This window comes from Coregonus lavaretus (assembly GCF_964263955.1).
Source record: "Coregonus lavaretus genome assembly, chromosome: 14".
NCBI classification, from domain to species: domain Eukaryota; kingdom Metazoa; phylum Chordata; class Actinopteri; order Salmoniformes; family Salmonidae; genus Coregonus; species Coregonus lavaretus.
The window spans coordinates 41,626,326-41,648,117 of NC_140001.1; the positions used below are offsets into that span (position 1 = coordinate 41,626,326).

General features: G+C 41.2%; 1 protein-coding gene across 1 annotated transcript in view; it reads left to right on the forward strand.

The window, feature by feature from the left end:
* Nucleotides 1–218: 218 nt before the first annotated feature.
* Nucleotides 219–21,792, forward strand: part of LOC311141703 (collagen alpha-1(XXVII) chain B-like) — a 148,877-nt gene continuing 127,303 nt past the window's right edge. Inside the window, 3 exon segments of the mRNA XM_084177123.1 lie at nt 219–291; nt 5,963–6,033; nt 17,281–18,674. Of these exon segments, the coding sequence (XP_084033249.1) occupies nt 239–291; nt 5,963–6,033; nt 17,281–18,674 (1,518 nt within the window). The 5' untranslated portion in view covers nt 219–238.

The window sequence follows — 21,792 nt, forward strand, 5'->3', positions numbered from 1 at the left end:
GTTCCCTAGCGTGGAAAAGTAACACTTGGATGGAGCTCTGTAGATCGAGGAAGATAACGGAACGACCTTGAGAAAGGAGGATGACACTTTATATTGATTTATTTATCTCTTATTACCGGTGCTTTTTTGGTTCCCTGTCAAAGTTTTAAGGATCAGATGGAATGGAAATAATTCGCGTATGTCTCCTGCCACGTCTGGACCGTTGTAAAAACTCTTAAGAAAGAATGAAGTAACCGCTATGGAGCCGGACAATGCCCCGTACTCCAAACTCAAAACATCTGGAGTCGGGGGGTGAGTACAAATTGTCGGTGTCAATGAATGAATGATCCCTATTATGTGATCCCAATGTGTAGGCTAATCTTTTGCCTTACCATTTTAATTTTGGATTTGTCAGCTATGACTTAAACACATTATTTGTCTAAACTAAAAGCCCATATTTTAGAACAGGGGTTCCCAAACGTTTACACTCAGGCCCCCCTTCCAGCATTGGGGAACTATATTTCTATGGGCACAAGCACTGTTCATGACACAAACTGTTCACACACCTCTTGTTGGCAGAGAGAACATTTTGCAGTTTTAAAGCAATTTATTTTGCCATTCTATACATTTTGTCATGTCTAATGTGTATTCATGTGATATTTGAGTGACTCAAACATTAATCTAGCTGACATGGGCTAGTTGATCTGGAAATTTCTGACAAGTTATAAATAGCTCTCTAAGGCAGGGTTTCTCAAACTCGATCCTGGGGCTGATTCAAATAACCAACTCATCATCAAGCTTTGATTATCTGAATCAGCTGTGTAGTGCTAGGGCAAAAACCAAAACATGCAGGGGGTCTCAAAGTTTGGGAAACCCTGCTCTAAGGTATGCACTGCCGGACATGACAAGAGAAAAACTGGTGATGCACTACCACATTTTTAATTTTTTATTACAACTTTCAAGATTTCAAGAGTAAGTTGAAAGCCGGACTGTGTTCCTTAAAAAAAAGAAGATTTACTGTTGAAGAAAAATCCCTTTTAATAAAGCCATAATAATATTTGCCATGTGTCATAGGCTACTGTTGAGGAGAGGCGTTTTTAGGATTTCCACACATGGGGAACATTTGTTAGCAGGATACGGAAAAAAATGTGCCTTTTAAAAACTAACTTCATGCAATTCTACGTCATTTACATGATAGAAGATGTTAGCTGAATCTTATTTAATACCACACAAATGACCAAAATGAGTGGCTACTCTAACACTGACAAACTGAGATCAATCTCGTCTTGAATTCAAACAGACAATAGCCCAGGCCAATGAAGCGACAAAGAGATTGTACAATATTAGGAGTCAATATACAGTGTATATATATATATAATATACAGATTAGTCTTCTCTTTTCAGCAGTAGTCATTTGCTTTCCAAACTGTACGTTTTTCCCGTGATTGTGTTTTTAAATTTGCAAAAGGCAAACAGACTAGTGTTAGTGTAACCATGAGTTTAATAGTCAAATTGCCAGGGTAAGAGGTTCCAAAACCCTTCTATGGATTGATTATATGTCTATGGCCACAACGCAACAAACTGTATATTTGGCACGCATGCTGGCCAAATTGTGGCCTTCCCAACCGTAGGCAACCGGTAACTGCCAAAATAAAGGAAACACTTGAGTAAATAAGGGATACAAATACTATGTTATGGAGTGGGGTGCATTTTCCTGGCATGGTTTAGGTCCACTTGTAGAATCTATGCCAAGGCGCATTTAAGCTTTTCTGGCAGCTCATGGTGGCCAAACACCCTTTAAAAGCCAATTTATGCTTGATCCGAAAATGTGGTTGGAGGCTCCATATGGAGGGTGTGACGCATTTGCAGAGCCTCCTGAGGCATGAAGAGGCCAAAATGAGCTCCGTACGCATCACCGTGCGCCTCCCAAATGTTGTAACAATGCAGAGGGCTCTGTATAGCTCCCCATTGACATGATTGGTTGATGGTAGATGGGGGAGGGAGGTCCTGTATAAACACAAACTAACTTCCTTGACAACAGCTCTGCACTGCTCCGCGAAGCGCAAGAAGTATGAATGCCCTGACTTCTGCAGAGGCCATATCACCGTAAATGCTGCACGGCCACTGCAGACGTCAGATTGACCATGCAGCGCCTTTAAGACACTATGTTGGTGTTTCCTTTATTTTGGTAGTTACCTGAATGTGCTTGTGATAAAATGTAATCCACTGTGGCTAAATTATGCTCTCTGGTGTATTTTGAACATTGAGAACGGGCTCCTGTAGTTGGATAAAAAAATTATAATAAAAAAAAGAACGTGATTTTATTATTGCCTCTTGGGCCCCCTATGGACTTGTGCCCAGCCCCTGACTCAGACAATTGTCCAGTCACATGTATTTATTATGCAGTTTATTTTCATTTTTTTGTATTAATCAGTTACACAATCAAGGCAGGGCCCCCCAGTTACCCACATGTGCCCCTACCTCCTCTCCTCCCCCCATCTGATGATTAGCAGAGCAGCAGGCTGTCTACACTCATTGAGAGCGGGCTCCTGAATCCTCTTGTGGTTGGCATTTGCAGTAATAACTTTTTTTCTGCCTGTTGGGACCACCACAGGATTGGGCCCAGGGGCTTCAGCCCCGGTAAGGCCCTGCATTAATCCGGCCCTGCTTGCAGAAACATTGTCAGAGGAAAGTTGAATAGCCTGTGAAAAGTGTTCTGGATTCCAGTAGAGCTGGTGGCTATATACTATCAATCATTATTATAGTTATTAATGATAGCAATAACACATTTTGGATTTCAGCCTCAGTGCATTGCAATGTGTAAGTAAGATACAACTTCCAATTCAAAATATTTTCTTTTGAAAGTGTAAGAATTCCCCTTTTATAAACTCAGCTGGACCAATGGACTTGAAGTTGCACTCTGCTACTTATGCAGCTGTGCACTGCTGCCAAATGAACGCTGTGGGAGTGAGTTGTTGGGATGGTTTAGAGCAGGGTTGGGCAACTTTGATGGGGGTGGGGGCCACAAAAAATCAGAACTCATCACGATGGGCCGCAGTTGATCGCGGGTCTGCGTGCCCACATCCATACCCCCCATACACACACACATTGCAAGCAAAACATTTTAGTGGCACCCCTCTTGACAGCAGAGCTACATCTTTTAAGTTTTTTAATTAATTTTGTGCAATTCTACACATTTTGCCATGGTGTGTAGATCAAATGTTGCAGTTTTAAAGCAAGTTTGCTGCAATTCTACACAATTTACCATGGGGCAGAGAGGAAAATCAGCTGTTTTACAAGTAATTTCCTGCAATTCTACACATTTTGCCATAGGGTGGAGAGAAATGTTTGCCGTTTTTAATATGATATCTGAGTGAGACTGACTAACAAAATCAATGGGGGACCCACGGTCGGTAATTCGACCATGATAACAAGTTTAGATAGCTGGCCGCTAAACTAATTTAGCAATCACTTTTTTCTTGCTGAGATGGGCTAATTGACTGACTATCAGTGACTGACATAACAAGAGAAAAACTGCTGATGCACAACCAAATTTCGAAATTGCACCTTGTGTATTCTACTATTCTAACTCACAACAGTATGTTGAGACCCTGACTGAGTTCTTTAAAAAATCACAAAACAATGTATTCTTAGATCTCACTCTGTTGGTTGGCTAGTTCAATGAGTGGGTGGGTGAATACACAATTAATTACATTCAAACTAGTTGTCGTCACAACTCAACAAACCACACTCGATGTCTTATATGCTTTTCTGCAAATATAAATGTTGGATGTAGTGTGAAAATATTGAATGAAGCGAAGGTGCAGAAAGCTGAGAATGTAGAAGTGACTATAGCAGTAGTAAGTGTAATAAGCCTGTGGTCACTTGGTGACTTTCTGCCTCCCTGGCTGCCTGGCTGGAATCTCCAGGCCTGCAGGTCATTGAGAGGCCTCACTCTGTAAGAGGAAACCACAGAAGTCAATGAGTCTTTCAGATTGTGGACAAGTAGGTGTGCCATAACCACATACTGTAAAGCACTCTCATCCAGCTGAAATACTCATTGCTGGTGAATACTGCATTACTGGTGAAACCAAATACAGGCATAACATGCACTTTTACACTTTGGTTTTGATGTATTCCAACACTTATCCAAGCCAACATCCAGGCTGAAAACTACTCGGTGATATTCCCAGTCCATCATTGAGACTCATCCTTTGGCCACATCCACTTTCCGTGTCTTAAGTTTGAAGGACGTAGTCATGGTACTGAAAAACAAACTCACAGGATAATATAACCCTGTTATGTGACGTCACTGTCTGACTCTGAACTGTAAGTGCTGACTGATGATTTATTGTGTTGAGTTTCTTAGTGTTGATGTTTCCAGATGTTTGTCTCCCCCTGCACTTGTAAATGAAGGACTTTTCCTAATTTTTCCCCTTCTCTTTGCCTCCTTGATTTCTAAGAACCATTGGTGGGGGTAATGCAATAAAAGCCATTGGAGGCCTTAGTCAGAGGCTGTCTCCCAAATGGCACCCTATTCCTTATATACAGTGCATTCGGAAAGTATTCCGACCCCTTGACTTTTTCAAAATGTTGTTACATTACAGCCTTATTCAAAAATAAATTAAATTCCCCCCCCCCCCCATCCATCTACACACAATACCCCAACATGGCAAAGCAAAAACAGGTTTTTAGAATTTTTGCCAATGTATTACAAATAAACAACTTTAATATTACATTTACATAAGTATTCAGACCCTTTACTCAGTATTTTGTTGAACCACCATTGGCAGCGAATACAGCCTCGATTCTTTTTGGGTATGACGCTACAAGCTTGGCACACCTGTATTTGGGGAGTTTCTCCCATTCTTCTCTGCAGATCCTCTCAAGCTCTGTCCGGTTGGATGGGGAGCATCGCTGCACAGCTATTTTCAGGTCTCTCTTCTGGAAGGTTCTCCCATCTCCACAGAGGAATTCTGGAGCTCTGTCAGAGTGACCATCGGGTTCTTGGTCACCTCCCTGACAAAGGCCCTTCTCCCCTGATTGCTCAGTTTGGCCGGGCGGCCAGCTCTAGGAAGAGTCTTGGTGGTTCCAAACTTCTTCCATTTAAGAATGATGGAGGCCACTATGTTCTTGGGGACCTTCAATGCTGCAGAAATGTTTTGGTACCCTTCCCCAGATCTGTGCCTCGACACAATCCTGACTCGGAGCTCTACAGACAATTCCTTCGACCTCATTGCTTGGTTTTTGCTCTGACATGCATTGTCAACTGTGGGACCTTATATAGACAGGTGTGTGCCTTTCCAAATAATGTCAACTGAATTTACCACAGGTGGACGCCAATGAAGTTGTAGAAACTTCTCAAGGATGATCAATGGAAACATGATACACCTGAGCTCAATTTTGAGTCTCATAGTAAAGGGTCTGAATACTTATGTAAATAAGGTATTTCCGATTTTTTTTTTTTTTATATATGTGCAAAAATAACTAAAAACCTATTTTCGCTTTGTCATTATGGGGTATTGTGTGTAGATTGATAATCCATTTTAGAATGCACTGTAGTGCACTACTTCTGACCAGAGCCCTATGTGCTCAAGTATTGCACTATAAAGGGAAGAGGGGCTCATTTGCAAAGCAGCCAGAGGGAGACTAAGGGGGAGCAGTACTCACCTAGTCCCCCTGTGTGGCAAATTATCTGCCCAGTGGATAACAAAGTGTCCCAGTGACTTGAACCAGCTGGATGGGCTTTGGGTAGAAGCAATACTTCTGATGCTGGTGCTGCTGATGCTGCTGCCTCCATGGGTTACTATGCACGAGATCTTACCAGGAGCAATGATGTTATAAACAATGTATATACTACTTATAAACTAAGGATTAAATGAGTGTAGACATTAATTTATAAACCTTCTACAACCCCTGTTATAACCTATACTCTATGGATGAGTGTGTGTGTGTGTAACCATGTTCTCTCTCTACCCCACAGGAGAGCTCTGATACTCTGGACTATTCTCTATTGTACCTGTTTCCTGGGCCTAGCTCAAGCACACCCTGAAGGTGAGGTTTCATTATTTCATTCTGGAGTGAGGATTCAGAAATCGAATCATGCATTTGTATTTAGTTTTAGTATAGCTGTACAGCAGAACATCGTATTGCATATTGCCAGTGTCATTGGGGAATATCTATCTATCTATCTATCTATCTATCTATCTATCTATCTATCTATCTATCTATCTATCTATCTATCTATCTATCTATCTATCTATCTATCTATCTATCTATCTATCTATCTATCTATCTATCTATCTATCTATCTATCTATCTATCTATCTATCTATCTATCTATCTATCTATCTATCTATCTATCTATCTATCTATCTATCTAGTCTAGAGGCTCAGCTGAAACATGTTTATTCTGAGAGAGATAGCCACTACGGTGGGAGATAGGGTTGTTATCTCCTTTATCTCTTTCTGGTGTGGAAGTGGAGATAAAACTCTCTCTGTTTTATTTTGATGGTGGGAGTGGGAGATGTGTACTGAAGATTCTACGGGGATGTTATGGAATCTTCTGATATCCTCCTCTGTCTCTGATGCAACGTCTGCATTTACTGTGGAACTCTGCCAATATTTTATAATAGAGGATGTTTGTGGAGATCTGGATATAATAGAGTCTTGGCATTCACTGTCCCCTCTCCTATAGCAAACTACTTAATCCCATTATGTTATTACATTTCATCATGTATCTTTTAAGTGCACTTATTAGCTAAATAGCGGACTGTACAATAATCTCCCAGAACCATTATTCAGACTATTCACACAATCCATCTAAAGTTTCAAAATTAAAACCAGATCATTTTAAGCTACAGTATCATAGGAGATTCTGCTGATGAAGTACGTTTTTGTTCTTGTCTTCAAGTTCAGCTTCAGTTTGATGTTCATTCCATGTGTAGGGGGGTCTGTCTAGTGATCATGCCCTCCCTGCCATTTGCCTGCACATATAAGCGTCACAAATGGCACCCTACTCCTTATATAGTCCACCACAATGGGCCCTGGTCAAAATTAGTGCTCTAAATAGGGAACAGGGCGTCATTTGGGACACTGCATAATATACACCCCTCCCCCTTCCTTCCCCCCTAACATGACTTATGGCTCAACAGCCCTTAAGAATCATAGCTGCAGTGTCTGTACTATTATGTAGTTCCTCCTCTCTATTGTAGCACTATAATTCAACTCAGTGTTTAGTTGACTGTTGCCCACATTTGTTTTGCATTAGTCAAGGGGAAGTTGTACTTTCACATCTGAAGCCATGTACTGTCGTCTTTATGTGGGTCACAAAGAGGATTAACCGTTTCAACCACCTTACTTCAACCTGGTGCAGAGTTTAAAAATGTTTTGGGGACAGATACAGGTTAAAAATGGAGATGGGGAGATTGATGAGAAAGAGATATCACAGAAAGTGGTCAACCATACCACTTGTGTATCAGCCTACTATTCTGCAGTATGAATTCATTAAACTTTGTGAAAAAACTGCCCTACCAACGAGCCCTGCACCCATTAAAACCTCACCTATTCTACTACTTTGGCACCCTCTAATCCTACTGCAGGCCAGCAGCCTGGGAGGACGGGACACTATCGTTCAAAACATCTTGTAACTCTTCTACAGTAAAATCTTGTACACCCAAGTACTTCTCTGCAGCTGCCACCACAACATCTATCCTCTGTGATTTACGTTCCATTCCTGCGGTACAATTGACAACCATGGCCATGTACGCCAAAAAAACAACCTTATTGAAGCACATGTTATTCCTATTACTCTCTATTGGCCTCAGCCTACTCACAGGGATCCTCTTAGGATCCTTCACCCTGGACCAATCTTCCTCTACTACTCTCTTCACTGACTCAGCATACGACACCTTCTGCACTACTCTGATCTTGGCAACCTCAACCTGCCTTATTCTCACCGGACACCTCTGATCTCCAGCACCATGGGTACCCATACAGTTTAGTGCGGACCCATTACACCTTTTTGTTTGTCTGAATTTGCGGGTTTTACGCACCAGCCAAGCTACTGGAAGAGAGCGCTGGTCCCCTTTTGATTACCCATATAGTTTACACACACACAACTGTTTCCATCGATACTACACATTCCTTTGTCTCATGTCCTCCTGCACACTTCTTGCATCTAGGAATCGCCCTCCTACACACTGCTGCCACAAGACACCTAAAACACTGTAATGGATTCGGGCAAAAGCTCTCACAGTATAATGGACAAATCCTAACTTAACTTTATCAGGTAAAGACATTGCATCAAAACTCAGTAGTACAGACAGTATGTTCTCTGTTTCACTAAGCTCTCCACCGGGTCTGCGTCGCACCAAACTGTAGGTGTCAAAGACTCCGGGAATCTTCAACTTCAGTTGATCCTCCTCAACACTTTACACCATTCCAGTTATCATTGCTTTCAACGGCGCGCTGCTCCGGAAAGGAAAGCAAGTCACAGTACTTGTCTCCAGTCGCGTGGTGCGGAGAGCATGCTCCCTCTGGATGGCAGAAATAAAAAACTAATCTAGACTATTCAATTTTTAGTCACTTTCACCAATCCAACATTCCCCAACCTCTTCTCCACCCAACCCGACAACACACATTCTCTCCAAAAATCTCACTCCCACTGAGCCAGAATCATCTTTTTCATAATCAGGATGCTCAAACTCGGTGGTCCTCTCCGCACTTGTCAGTTAAATCATCCTCACGTTCAATTTCCACCACTCCATTTATATATAAATTCCAGTCGTACTTTATCAAAAGCCTTTTCAAAGTCAGCTATGAATACCAGGCCTGGTTTCCCTGATTTTTCATAGTGTTCTATTGTTTCCAGTACTTGTCTTATATTATCTCCAATGTATCATCCATGTAAAAAACTGTCTGATTAGGATGAATAATATCCGAAGATACCTTTTTAATTCTATGCGCTATGCATTTTGCTAGAATATTTGCATCACAACACTGAAGTGTAAGGGGCCTCCAATTTTTTTAATGGACTGGATCTTTATATTTACCGCTTGGGTCCTGTTTCAGTAATAATGAAATCAGACCTTCTTGTTGAGTGTCAGATAATCTACCATTTTCATAGGAGTGGTTAAAACATGCCAATAACGGTCCTCTGAGTACATCAAAAAAGGTTTGGTATGCCTGAACTGGTATGCCATCCATCCCTGGAGTTTTCCTGGACTTAAAGGCTTTAATTGCATCAAGAAGTTCCTCCTCTGTAATTTGGCCTTCATTTGAGTATTTCTGTACAGCTGTTACTTTTACATTAGTATTAGAAAAAAATACATACAATTAACTTTGGTTAGTGGAGATGTAGGAGACTGAAATGAAAATATATGCTTACAGTGAATCATGGGTGACTCCGTCATTTGTAACAAGTTTCACTAAATTCTGTTTGGTAGCATTTCTATGTTGAAGATTAAAACATAATTTGGTGCATTTCTTCCCATATTCCATCCAGTTCGCTATATTTTTATAATACATTACACTTGAAGATTCTTGAATAAGTTCCTCCAGTTCTTTCTGTTTTTCCTCTAACTCATTCTGAGCCTCTCTGCTACAGTTTTTATTGCTATCTATCTGTACTGTTAGTCCTTCTATTTCCTTTGTTAATATGAACTATTTTGACCTAAATTGCTTTTGTTTTAAAGATGAGTATTGAATTGCATGGCCTCTAAAGGCACATTTAAACATGTCCCATACAATAAAGGGTTCTGCTGTACCTATGTTATGTTAGAAAAAGTCAGTTATAAATTCTTCTGTCCTAGTTAAAAACAAGTTATCATCCAATAGGCTTTGATTAAATTTACAATATCCTCTCCCATTTTCTGTAAGAAATTCTGTAAGAGTAATGTATCTGCAAATTATTTCAACACCTTTTTAACTTTTGGTGCCAGCGAGAATGACATAAGAAAGTAGTCAAGACGACTAGCTTGATTGAACCTCCGCTATGTATATCTCACTAGATCAGGATATTTAAGCCTCCATATATCCTCTAGTTCCAATGTATCCATCTTCTTTATGTTGTTAACAAATTGTGGAAAAATACTGTATGACAGCTCTGTCTCTTAATTGCTGGAAACTAATATGCAAATAAGTTGTATGCCTACAAGAAGTTGTAAAATATTGATTGAAAATGATCATCAATCAATATTTAGGCTATAAACCATTTGCATTTTTAAACCATTTGATTGTATGTGTTTTGATGCTGCTTTTTACATGCACTGAAACAGCAAAACGTTTTTCACAACACTCTCTTAAAAACACCAATATTCAGATTGAAGAACAAGTGGATGTTTCAGAGTACATCCATTCTGTTTTAAAACACATTCTGTGTATCATAACCCTTACATTGGGTTTACATTCAAACACCCTCCAAACACCAGATCTCAGCTTAGGTGCATTACTTTTCATGGTTTCATTACACAATGAGGGTCTTTTGAGTCATTCCATTTTAACAGTGTAGAGCCCTCAAACTCAACTCTGGACCTTGAAGCTAGTTCCACTGTGTTTTTTCATTGTACCCTTCTGATCAGGGACTGATTTAGACCTGGGACACCAGGTGAGTGCAATTAGTTATCAGGTAGAACAGAAAACCAGCAGGCTCCGGACCTCGTAGGGTAAGAGTTGAGTACCCCTGGTGTAGAGACTGGACTGGACTGTATCTGGTTGATCTCCCATCAGCTATTTAAAACCAAGTGAGGTGTGACAATGTTGTAACACGTTTATCTGATTTATTATAAACTTTCTGGACCATTTGATCTCCTGTAAGTAAAGCTGCTTTCAAAAAATGTATTTCTTACCAGCAGATGATGGCAAATGAAAACTTCAAACTTTCACTATAGAGTATTTCTAGGCTTGGTTTAAGAGTCATTGGTTGTCACTATAAATTATATTTTAGTTCAATTCACATGAAATATGCACTGATTTGAAATCTGCACATATAAAACATTTATGGAATGACTAACACTTAAAACAAAGCGCTGTAACTGGGATATGGTTACAATAATTATCTTTAACCTCCATTCCTTCCCATAAGATGTAATTAAATGCCGGAGCATCCAAGCTACTGTAAAGATTCCACAATACAACTTAATAACCATTAAACCTGGCCTCCTCTCACAGTCAGTTTCAGTCTTCATCTTTATAATGTACTCAGCAAAACATATTATTCATTTCCAGACAAAGAAAATAAAATAAAATTATGCGCTGTAGATCTATAGATATCCATTGTTGTTAAAGGTCCAATTATCTAATTATCAATATTAAATCATTTCTGAGTAACAATTAGGTACCTTATTGTGATTGTTTTCAATGAAAATTGTCAAAAAGAAACAAAAATAGCTTCTTAGCAAAGAGCAATTTCTCAACAAACAATTTTGCCAGGACTGTCTGAGAGTGTTCTGAGTGGGGAGGTGAAAACTAAAAACTAGCCAATATTGGCAGAGAGGTTTGGAGCTCTCTTTCTTATTGGTCTATTAACTAATTGACCGCCTGGTGATTTCACCAGATAGGCCAAAACTCCATCCCACTAAAACAGGCTGAAAGTGTTTTCAAACAGCTCTTACACTAAAAGGGCATTATCATAATTTTTGTGGAAATATATACAGTATCTCACAAAAGTGAGTACACCCATCACATTTTTGTAAATATTTGAGTATATCTTTTCACGTGACAACACTGAAGAAATGACACTTTGCTACAATGTAAAGTAGTGACTGTACAGCTTGTATAACCGTGCAAATTTGCTGTCCCCTCAAAATTACACAATACACAGCCATTAATGTCTAAACCGCTGGCAACAAAAGTGAGTACACCCCTAAGTGAAAATGTCCACATTGGGCCCAAAGTGTCAATATTTTGTGTGGCCACCATCATTTTCCAGCACTGCCTTAACCCTCTTGGGCATGGAGTTCACCAGAGCTTCACAGGTTGCCACTGGAGTCCTCTTCCACTCCTCCATGACGACATCACGGAGCTGGTGGATGTTAGAGACCTTGCACTCCTCCACCTTCCGTTTGAGGATGCCCCACATATGCTCAATAGGGTTTAGGTCTGGAGACATGCTTGGCCAGTCCATCACCTTTACCCTCAGCTTCTTTAGCAAGGCAGTGGTCATCTTGGAGGTGTGTTTGGGGTCGTTATCATGTTGGAATACTGCCCTACGGCCCAGTCTACGAAGGGAGGGGATCATGCTCTGCTTCAGTATGTCACAGTACATGTTGGCATTCATGGTTCCCTCAATGAACTGTAGTTCCCCAGTACCGGCAGCACTCATGCAGCCCCAGACCATGACACTCCCACCACCATGCTTGACTGTAGGCAAGACACACTTGTCTTTGTACTCCTCACCTGGTTGCCGCCACACACGCTTAACACCATCTGAACCAAATAAGTTTATCTTGGTCTCATCAGACCACAGGACATGGTTCCAGTAATCCATGTCCTTAGTCTGCTTGTCTTCAGCAAACTGTTTGCGGGCTTTCTTGTGCATCATCTTTAGAAGAGGCTTCCTTCTGGGACGACAGCCATGCAGACCAATTTGATGCAGTGTGCGGCGTATGGTCTGAGCACTGACAGGCTGACCCCCCACCCCTTAAACCTCTGCAGCAATGCTGGCTGCACACATAAGTATATTTCCCAAAGACAACCTCTGGATATGACGCTGAGCACGTGCACTCAACTTCTTTGGTCGACCATGGCGAGGCCTGTTCTGAGTGGAACCTGTCCTGTTAAACCGCTGTATGGTCTTGGCCACCGTGCTGCAGCTCAGTTTCAGGGTCTTGGCAATCTTCTTATAGCCCAGGCCATCTTTATGTAGAGCAACAATTCTTTTTTTCAGATCCAGCGGTTTAGACATTAATGGCTGTTTGTTGAGTTATTTTGAGGGGACAGCAAATGTACACTGTTATACAAGCTGTACACTCACTACTTTACATTGTAGCAAAGTGGCATTTCTTCAGTGTTGTCACATGAAAAGATACACTCAAATATTTACAAAAATGTGAGGGGTGTACTCACTTTTGTGAGATACTGTATAAAAAACAGGGACATTATTGGACTGCACTGATCACTCTCCTCTCCAGGGAGCCGTTAAGTTTCTGTTTCAAGAGGTCTTTCTAACAAAAACGTATATAATAGTTACATAATTTATGGGCCATAGGTGGAGTTGGATGTTGATGCACAGCCCCAGTGGATATCACCGGCTATCTTTTTACGCTGTTTTTGCCACAGGATGTCCATTCATCCATTCAGATTTGCTGCCAGATTGTACTCAGAGCAGGTTGAGATATGGCTCAGGCCGCAGGTTTTTCATTTATTCTGTTATAAATGAAAAATCGTATTACCACATGATATCCTTTGGTATTAGGCAGAAATATACATTTTGATGCCTGAAATCACATTATAAACATATCTTTATGTATGCATAAACAGTTGTTGCTGGTAATAGTATATGGGCCAGGGGGGTCAGTCTGGCTCACTTGCGGTGAGGATGTCTCATAGTGATTTCCTTGAAGGTCTATGTCCCTAGAGTTGGTAAATATGTGATAGCAGTGCAGCAATGGAAGCTTTCTCTGTTATCACTCTTTCTTTCATCCATTCATTTTTCCCATAGGGATTTCCCCCTATGACAAACAATGTCAGTATACAACAAGTTATTGCTCAAGTATATATACCCTTTAATCATATATCATTGGAAAGCTTAGATTCACAGATAACCATTAGAGACATTTTTTGGAATATTCAGGTCTCTCACTACCTGTATAAATTGCTTTAAAAAGGAAACCCTAATACATTTAAAACTTTGTTGACCAGTGGTTCTGAAAGGTCATGAAATTACCTTTCAAATTATATATAATATAACCAACTTTGAAAGCACCACCTACAAATATTGTTTAAAAATAGCCCATATTGTGCAATTTACATTAGAATGTTGGAAGCGTAGCCATAGAATTCCATATAGTGGGGCAGCTATGTTTTTGGATTGTATCTTTGGTGATGAAGGCACCAAGTTTCACATACACAGCTAGAACAGGGTTTTCAAAAGATTTGTAGAATCAGATGTAGGATTTTAAGTTGATCACTCTGATGTTGCTGAGAATTTTCCTGCACAGCAGGAAATGCAAACTTGTAGTGTATTTGAGGTTTAAAAAGGCTTCTAAAGTTTGTAATTTCCACGTTAAAATGTCAGGCTTGATTTGCCCTAAAGAAAAATGTATCAACAACTATAAAATAAATTCCATAATCCACATAATATTTCACATTTACTGAGATCCTACATCTGTACAGGGCCATCACAGGATTCACGCATTAACCCCACAAAAGCCTTTTTCCGATGTGTGTGTGTGTGTGTGTGTGTGTGTGTGTGTGTGTGTGTGTGTGTGTGTGTGTGTGTGTGTGTGTGTGTTGATCCAATGAGACTCAATGGGGTCTTATTGGATCAATTTCCCATGACCTGTATGAAATATAATTTTAGTATGCCTAATAATATCTTAAAACATTCATAGTGATGTAGACTACACAACCAAATGAGCCAGGTGTGCAAGATATATAAAGATGGTAAATTATTCACAGAATTGTTGTAAGAATGTGCCCAGAAAGCTGTCAGAATCACTGATTTCTGAAGATGTTTTAATCCTTAAATTATAATTTTACTGCAGTGGGCTAAATCAGGGTCACACAGAGTGGTAGTCTTAAACAAAAGTATATACCTCACACACATGGTTATGGGCTTACAAAAAATAATACACCTGTACCATGTCAGATATAGAGTTGAAATGTATTCAATTTTTAGTTTGCTTCCCAATATTACACTTGATATACATCACAGAATAATTAAATTTAACAAAACTGTTTGGCATAGAAACATTAGATTTTCGTAATTTTTTGGGAAAGAATCTCGATTAATTATGAAATTATTAAAAATATTTATAACATTTCACCCATGAGGCCAAAGAAGGCGCTTTGGTCATTGACTGCAGGAAAGGGCTACTTGCAATATTTAATCTTCTAAAATGTAAAAAATATAAATAAGAAGTATTCATGGACGTAGGCTGATTAAAATGATATACAATATAGCTGTTTTCATTATGAGGACTATAAACCTGCCCCGTACATTCCATTTATATTTTCTTGATATTTTTTGTATTCTAGAAACAGACCAATCTGCTATGGCCCCATAGGAGGAATACATCTTAACTTACACTAACTATGTGTAATGGTTTGCTACTCTTATCCTCAAGATATTAGGTTAAAACATTGGCATTCCTATGGAATTTTACAATTTTCTAGTCCTCTGTTTTATGTAAACAGTTAATAGGATAAAATTGTATATCATTTTAATCAGCTCATATCCATGAGTTTTCACGTGCACAAATGCATTTTACATAAAATATTGCGATGAAGGATCGAAACATCTTTAGAAATCAGCAATTCGGGCATCTTTTTGGGCACATTCTTACCACAATTCAGTGAATAATTTAGCATCTTTATATATCTGGCACACCTGGCTCATTTGGTTGTGTAGTCTACATCACTATGAAAATTGTAAGATATTATTGGGGATACTACAATTATATTTCATACAGGTATGTTCATGTGAAATTGATCCAAAAATACCCATTTGAATTGTTTGGCAGCCATATTGAAAAAAGGCTTCTTTGGGATTCATGTGAGTATGAAAAATGTATGCACTCACTAAAACTGTAAGTCGCTCTGGATAAGAGCGTCTGCTAAATGACTAATTATTATAATTATTATGTGTGAATCCTGTGATGGCCCTGTATCTACAAATATTTTTTAAACGCTGTTCTAGCTGTGTGTGTGCAATTAGGTGCTTCTATCACCAAAGCTACAATCCAAAAACATAGCTGCCCCACTACATGGAATTCTATGGCTAAGCTTCCAACATTCTAATGGCAATGGCACAATATGGGCTATTTTTTTACTATAGTTGTAAGTGGTCATTTCAAAGTTGGTTATATTATATATAATTTGAAAGTTAATTTCAAGATCTTTCAGAACCACTTGTCAAACAAAGTTAAACATGTATCAGTTTTTTAAAAGCAATTTATACAGGTAATTCTCATATCTACCCTAGAGATCAAAGGTCAAAGTTCTGTTGACCTGAACATTGTGAAAATATGTCTGATGGATAGCTGTGAATCGAAGCTTTCCAATGATATATGATTAAAGGGTATCCATGAGCATTAACTTGTTGTAAACTGACATTGTTTGTCATAGGGTGAAATCCCTATGGGAAAAATGAATGGAATGGAGTGATGAAAGAAAGAGTGATAACAGAGAAAGCTTCCATTGCTGCACTGCTATCACATATTTACCAAGTCTAGGGACATAGACCTTCAAGGAAATCACTATGAGACATCCTCACCCCAAGTGAGCCCAACGGCCCAAATTTGGGGGTGTGGCCCATGGACTATAAGACTATAAGATGAGTTGATCCTGCAGCTGTACTTGAATACGATGAACACTGTCCACGTGGTATCAGAAAGGCATTTGCCATCTATTTTAGTGCATGAGTGATGTCTGATAACAGAAAATCAATGCACTGCATCTTCACTGTTGTTTTGCTTAAAGCGTGCCATGATTGATGGACCATATTGCCAGTGTATGACTTTGACAACATTTGAATGCCACTACTGAATTCAACTAAACACATTATTTACATTTAGCAACTCTGAAGAGGCTCTCTGTCTCTCAGAAATCCTGTAAAGATGGTTGAACGCCTGGAACATGTCCTAGCATAGAACAAGATCTCCTCTGTCAAGTCCACATCACTATTACCCAATCCTTCTTTAGTGAGAGGACACAGAAAAGACAAACATCATGATAAATACCATGCCACTTTGCTGTCACATCACACCTTTGCAACCAGAAATCTGACATCATCTGTAAACTGTCTATAAGCACCCTGATGTTGAGTCTTTGTGTCTAAAACACGCTAGTTTTGGGACACTTTTTAACCCTATTGAACTTCCATTTTCTGTCTAGACTGTCTGAATATGTTTTGCACGCCTACTGTATGAGATATGGTCATTGTGTGATCTGTGGTGTATTTCTTCTGGTTCTCTGTAGATATGTGACGTGTGATTTGTCTGATGGTGTTTTTCTTCTGCTTGTCTATAGATGTAGACATGGTGGGATTTTTCTGATCTGTTTGTCTCTGCCCTCTTTCTCTGTAGATATGGCCATTGTTTGATGTGTCTGACTATGTGTGTTTCTTCTGGTTCTCTGTAGATGTGGACGTCCTACAGCAGCTGGGGCTCACAGGGACAAGGACCGGAGGGGGTTCATCGTCCCCAGGGGCCCGCGCTGCTCCCCAGGGGGTCATCCCCTTTAAGTCTGGGGTCATCCTCACCCAGCGGGCCCGGGTCCAGGCCCCCCTGTCTTCCGTCCTCCCCCCGGCCTCCTACCCCACCACCAACCTCTCTCTGATCCTCAGCCTGAGCTCCCACCGCGTCAACAGCGCCTTCCTCTTCACCGTCCTGTCCAAGAGGAGGAGACTGCAGCTGGGGGTCCAGTTCATCCCGGGGAAGGTCCTGGTCTACGTTGGCCAGAAGGACTTGGTCCGTTTTGACTATGATGTTCACAACGGCCTGTGGCACAGCCTGGCCCTGGACATCCGAGGCCAGAGGGTCTCGTTATATACTTCTTGTGGGAAGACTAGTGTACATGCAGATCTGCATTCTAAAAAAGAAGAGGCCCTGGATCCCGAGGGCTCTTTCCTTTTGGGTAAGATGGCCCAGAACTCGGTGCAGTTTGAGGGCGCCATTTGCCAGTTTGATATTTACCCCTCTGCCAAGGCAGCTCATAACTATTGTAAGTACATAAAGAAACAGTGCAGGGAGGCCGACACCTACAGGCCCGTAAATCTCCCACCCCTGCTACCTCTGATCCCCTCAAACCCAAACCTTACTGTCACCTTCCACACTCCTCTGCTGCCAACTGAGGTAACCAGGAAAGCCCAGAGTCCTAGTCTGGTCTTGGCTGGGGACAGAACCAGGACTGAGCTTGTTGTCCCGACTAACCGCCCCACAGTGGCGCCAACCCTCTCTGTGCGTGAGAGTTTTGTCACACCAAAGTCTGGAACTATGTCCCTGTCCCTTCCTGCGACTGTCGCCCCGACAACGGCCAGGCCAGGATTAGAGCGCCCCTTAGTGGCCAAGACTCAAACTATTACTGTACCCCTTAGGACCAGCGGAACACAAACATCCCCAAAGCCAACACCCCATGGCGACAGCAGTGCTAAAAAGAGCACGGCGGTGGAACCTGGTGTTAAAACGCCGAAGCCCACAGGGAGCAGATTGGCTGCTGCACCAACCCTTTCCACCACCCGGCCACTAAAGAAGAAGCCGGACCTCCAAACCACAGCAGCATCCAAACAAGGCACTTCTTCTTCTTCAAACTCAAACACCTCCTTCCTCTCCATCCAGAGGAAGCAGCTGACCGCGCAGGCTGCAAAGAAACCTGAGCCCAAAGTGACCAGTGTGGAGGCTGTCAAACCCAACTTGTTTATCTCTGTCACTCCGCCTGCCACAGATGGCTTCCAAACCTGGGACCTGGAACCGACCCAGTTCTCACTGCTGGCTGGGCCGGGACCACCTGGACTAAAGGGAGAACCGGGACCCGCGGTAAGAACATGTTTTTAAATAGAGGTGTGTGTCACAGGAGGTTGGTGGCACCTTAATTGGTAAGAACATGCTCCTGGTAATGACTGGAGCGGAATCATTGGAATGGTATCAAATACATCAAACACATGGTTTCCAGGTGTTCGATGCCATTCCATTCTGGAAGTTATTATGAGCCGTTCTCCCCTCAGCAGCCTCCACTGGCATGTGTGTGTACAGTGGCTTGCGAAAGTATTCACCCCCCTTGGCATTTTTCCTATTTTGTTGCCTTACAACCTGGATTTTTATGGGGTTTGTATCATTTGATTTACACAACATGCCTACCACTTTGAAGATGCAAAATATTTTTCCTTGTGAAACAAACAAGAAATAAGACAAAAAAAACAGAAAACTTGAGCGTGCATAACTATTCACCCCCCACCCCAAAGTCAATACTTTGTAGAGCCACCTTTTGCAGCAATTACAGCTGCAAGTCTCTTGGGGTATGTCTCTATAAGTTTGGCACATCTAGCCACTGGGATTTTTTCCCATTCTTCAAGGCAATACTGCTCCAGCTCCTTCAAGTTGGATGGGTTCCGCTGGTGTACAGCAATCGTTAAGTCATACCACAGATTCTCAATTGGATTGAGGTCTGGGCTTTGACTAGGCCATTCCAAAACATTTAAATGTTTCCCCTTAAACCACTCAAGTGTTGCTTTAGCAGTATGCTTAGGGTCATTGTCCTGCTGGAAGGTGAACCTCTGTCCCAGTTTCAAATCTCTGGAAGACTGAAACAGGTTTCCCTCAAGAATTTCCCTGTATTTAGCACCATCCATCATTCCTTCAATTCTGACCAGTTTCCCAGTCCCTGCTGATGAAAAACATCCCCACAGCATGATGCTGCCACCACCATGCTTCACTGTGGGGATGGTGTTCTTGGGTGATGAGAGGTGTTGGGTTTGCGCCAGACATAGCGTTTTCCTTGATGGCCAAAAAGCTCAATTTTAGTCTCATCTGACCAGAGTACCTTCTTCCATATGTTTGGGGATTCTCCCACATGCCTTTTGGCGAACACCAAACGTGTTTGCTTATTTTTTTCTTTAAGCAATGGCTTTTCTCTGGCCACTCTTCTGTAAAGCCCAGCTCTGTGGAGTGTACGGCTTAAAGTGGTCCTATGGACAGATACTCCAGTCTCCACTGTGGAGGTTTGCAGCTCCTTCAGGATTATCTTTGGTCTCTTTGTTGCCTCTCTGATTAATGCCCTCCTTGCCTGGTCCGTGGGTTTTGGTGGGCGGCCCTCTCTTGGCAGTTTTGTTGTGGTGCCATATTCTTTCATTTTTTAATAATGGATTTAATGGTTCTCTGTGGGATGTTCAAAGTTTTGGATCTTTTTTTTATAACCCAACCCTGATCTGTACTTCTCCACAACTTTGTCCCTGACCTGTTTGGAGAGCTCCTTGGTCTTCATGGTGCCGCTTGCTTGGTGGTGCCCCTTGCTTAGTGGTGTTGCAGACTCTGGGGCCTTTCAAAATAGGTGTATATATACTGAGATCATGTGACAGATCATGTGACACTTAGATTGCACACAGGTGGACTTTATTTAACTAATTATGTGACTTCTGAAGGTAATTGGTTGCACCAGATCTTATTTAGGGGCTTCATAGCAAAGGGGGTGAATACATATGCTGTCAACACTTATTTATTTTTTAAATATTTTTTTAAACAAGTTATTGTTTTAATTTCACTTCATCAATTTGGACTATTTCATGTATGTCCATTACATGAAATCCAAATAAAAATGAATTTAAATTACAGGTTGTAATGCAACAAAATAGGATAAACGCCAAGGGGGATGAATACTTTTGCAAGGCACTGTATGTACAGTATGTGTGTATATACTTCAATGTAAATTAGGGACTCCTAACCTAATAATAATAATATGCCATTTAGCAGACGCTTTTATCCAAAGCGACTTACAGTCATGTGCGCATACATTTTTACATGTGTGAAAGAAGGCTGATGTTTTAAACTCCTGATATATTACATACTGAGCTCTGTGAGCTGTTCTGTACTGTTCTGCCACCAATCCCTCTTCTGCCCATGGTGTTAAACAAGCAGGGAGCCTGATGCAAAGTCAATCTGTGGCTAGCGAGACGGTAGGGGGTTGGGTGGTTGGAGTAGGTTCAGCCCTCATAAAAATCCCCTGACATGAAGCCCTTCCATGGGTTACAGACATCGAAGTGCCCCCTTGAGCCCTGTTTGTGTGGTCTTATTAAGTCAGGTAGGCACTGACTGAGAAAATTGTCTTTGCAGGCTTTCATTGGAAATTACAAAGCTTAGAAGAGTCACTAACCGGCCTTCAGTTTTGCATATGTTCAGTTTCTTGGAACATATTGCATAGGCTTCATCTACAGTATCTCTTTCTTTCTTTTTTTCTTCTATCTAGTAATTCAGCAGGAGCTCACCAAAATGTAACCTACAATGAGGGAAAAAAGTATTTGATCCCCTGCTGATTTTGTACGTTTGCCCACTGACAAAGAAATGATCAGTCTATAATTTTAATGGTAGGTTTATTTGAACAGTGAGAGACAGAATAACAACACAAAAATCCAGAAAAACGCATGTGTTGTGGTCAGATGAGACCAAAATCAAGCTCTTTGGCATCAACTCAACTCGCTGTGTTTGGAGGAGGAGGAATGCTGCCTATGACCCCAAGAACACCATCCCCACCGTCAAACATGGAGGTGGAAACATGCTTTGGGGGTGTTTTTCTGTTAAGGGGACAGGACAACTTCACCGCATCAAAGGGACGATGGACGGGGCCATGTACCGTCAAATCTTGGGTGAGAACCTCCTTCCCTCAGCCAGGGCATTGAAAATGGGTCGTGGATGGGTTTTCCAGCATGACAATGACCCAAAACACACGGACAAGGCAACAAAGGAGTGGCTCAAGAAGAAGCACATTAAGGTCCTGGAGTGGCTTAGCCAGTCTCCAGACCTTAATCCCATAGAAAATCTGTGGAGGGAGCTGAAGGTTCGAGTTGCCAAACGTCAGCCTCGAAACCTTAATGACTTGGAGAAGATCTGCAAAGAGGAGTGGGACTAAATCCCTCCTGAGATGTGTGCAAACCTGGTGGCCAAG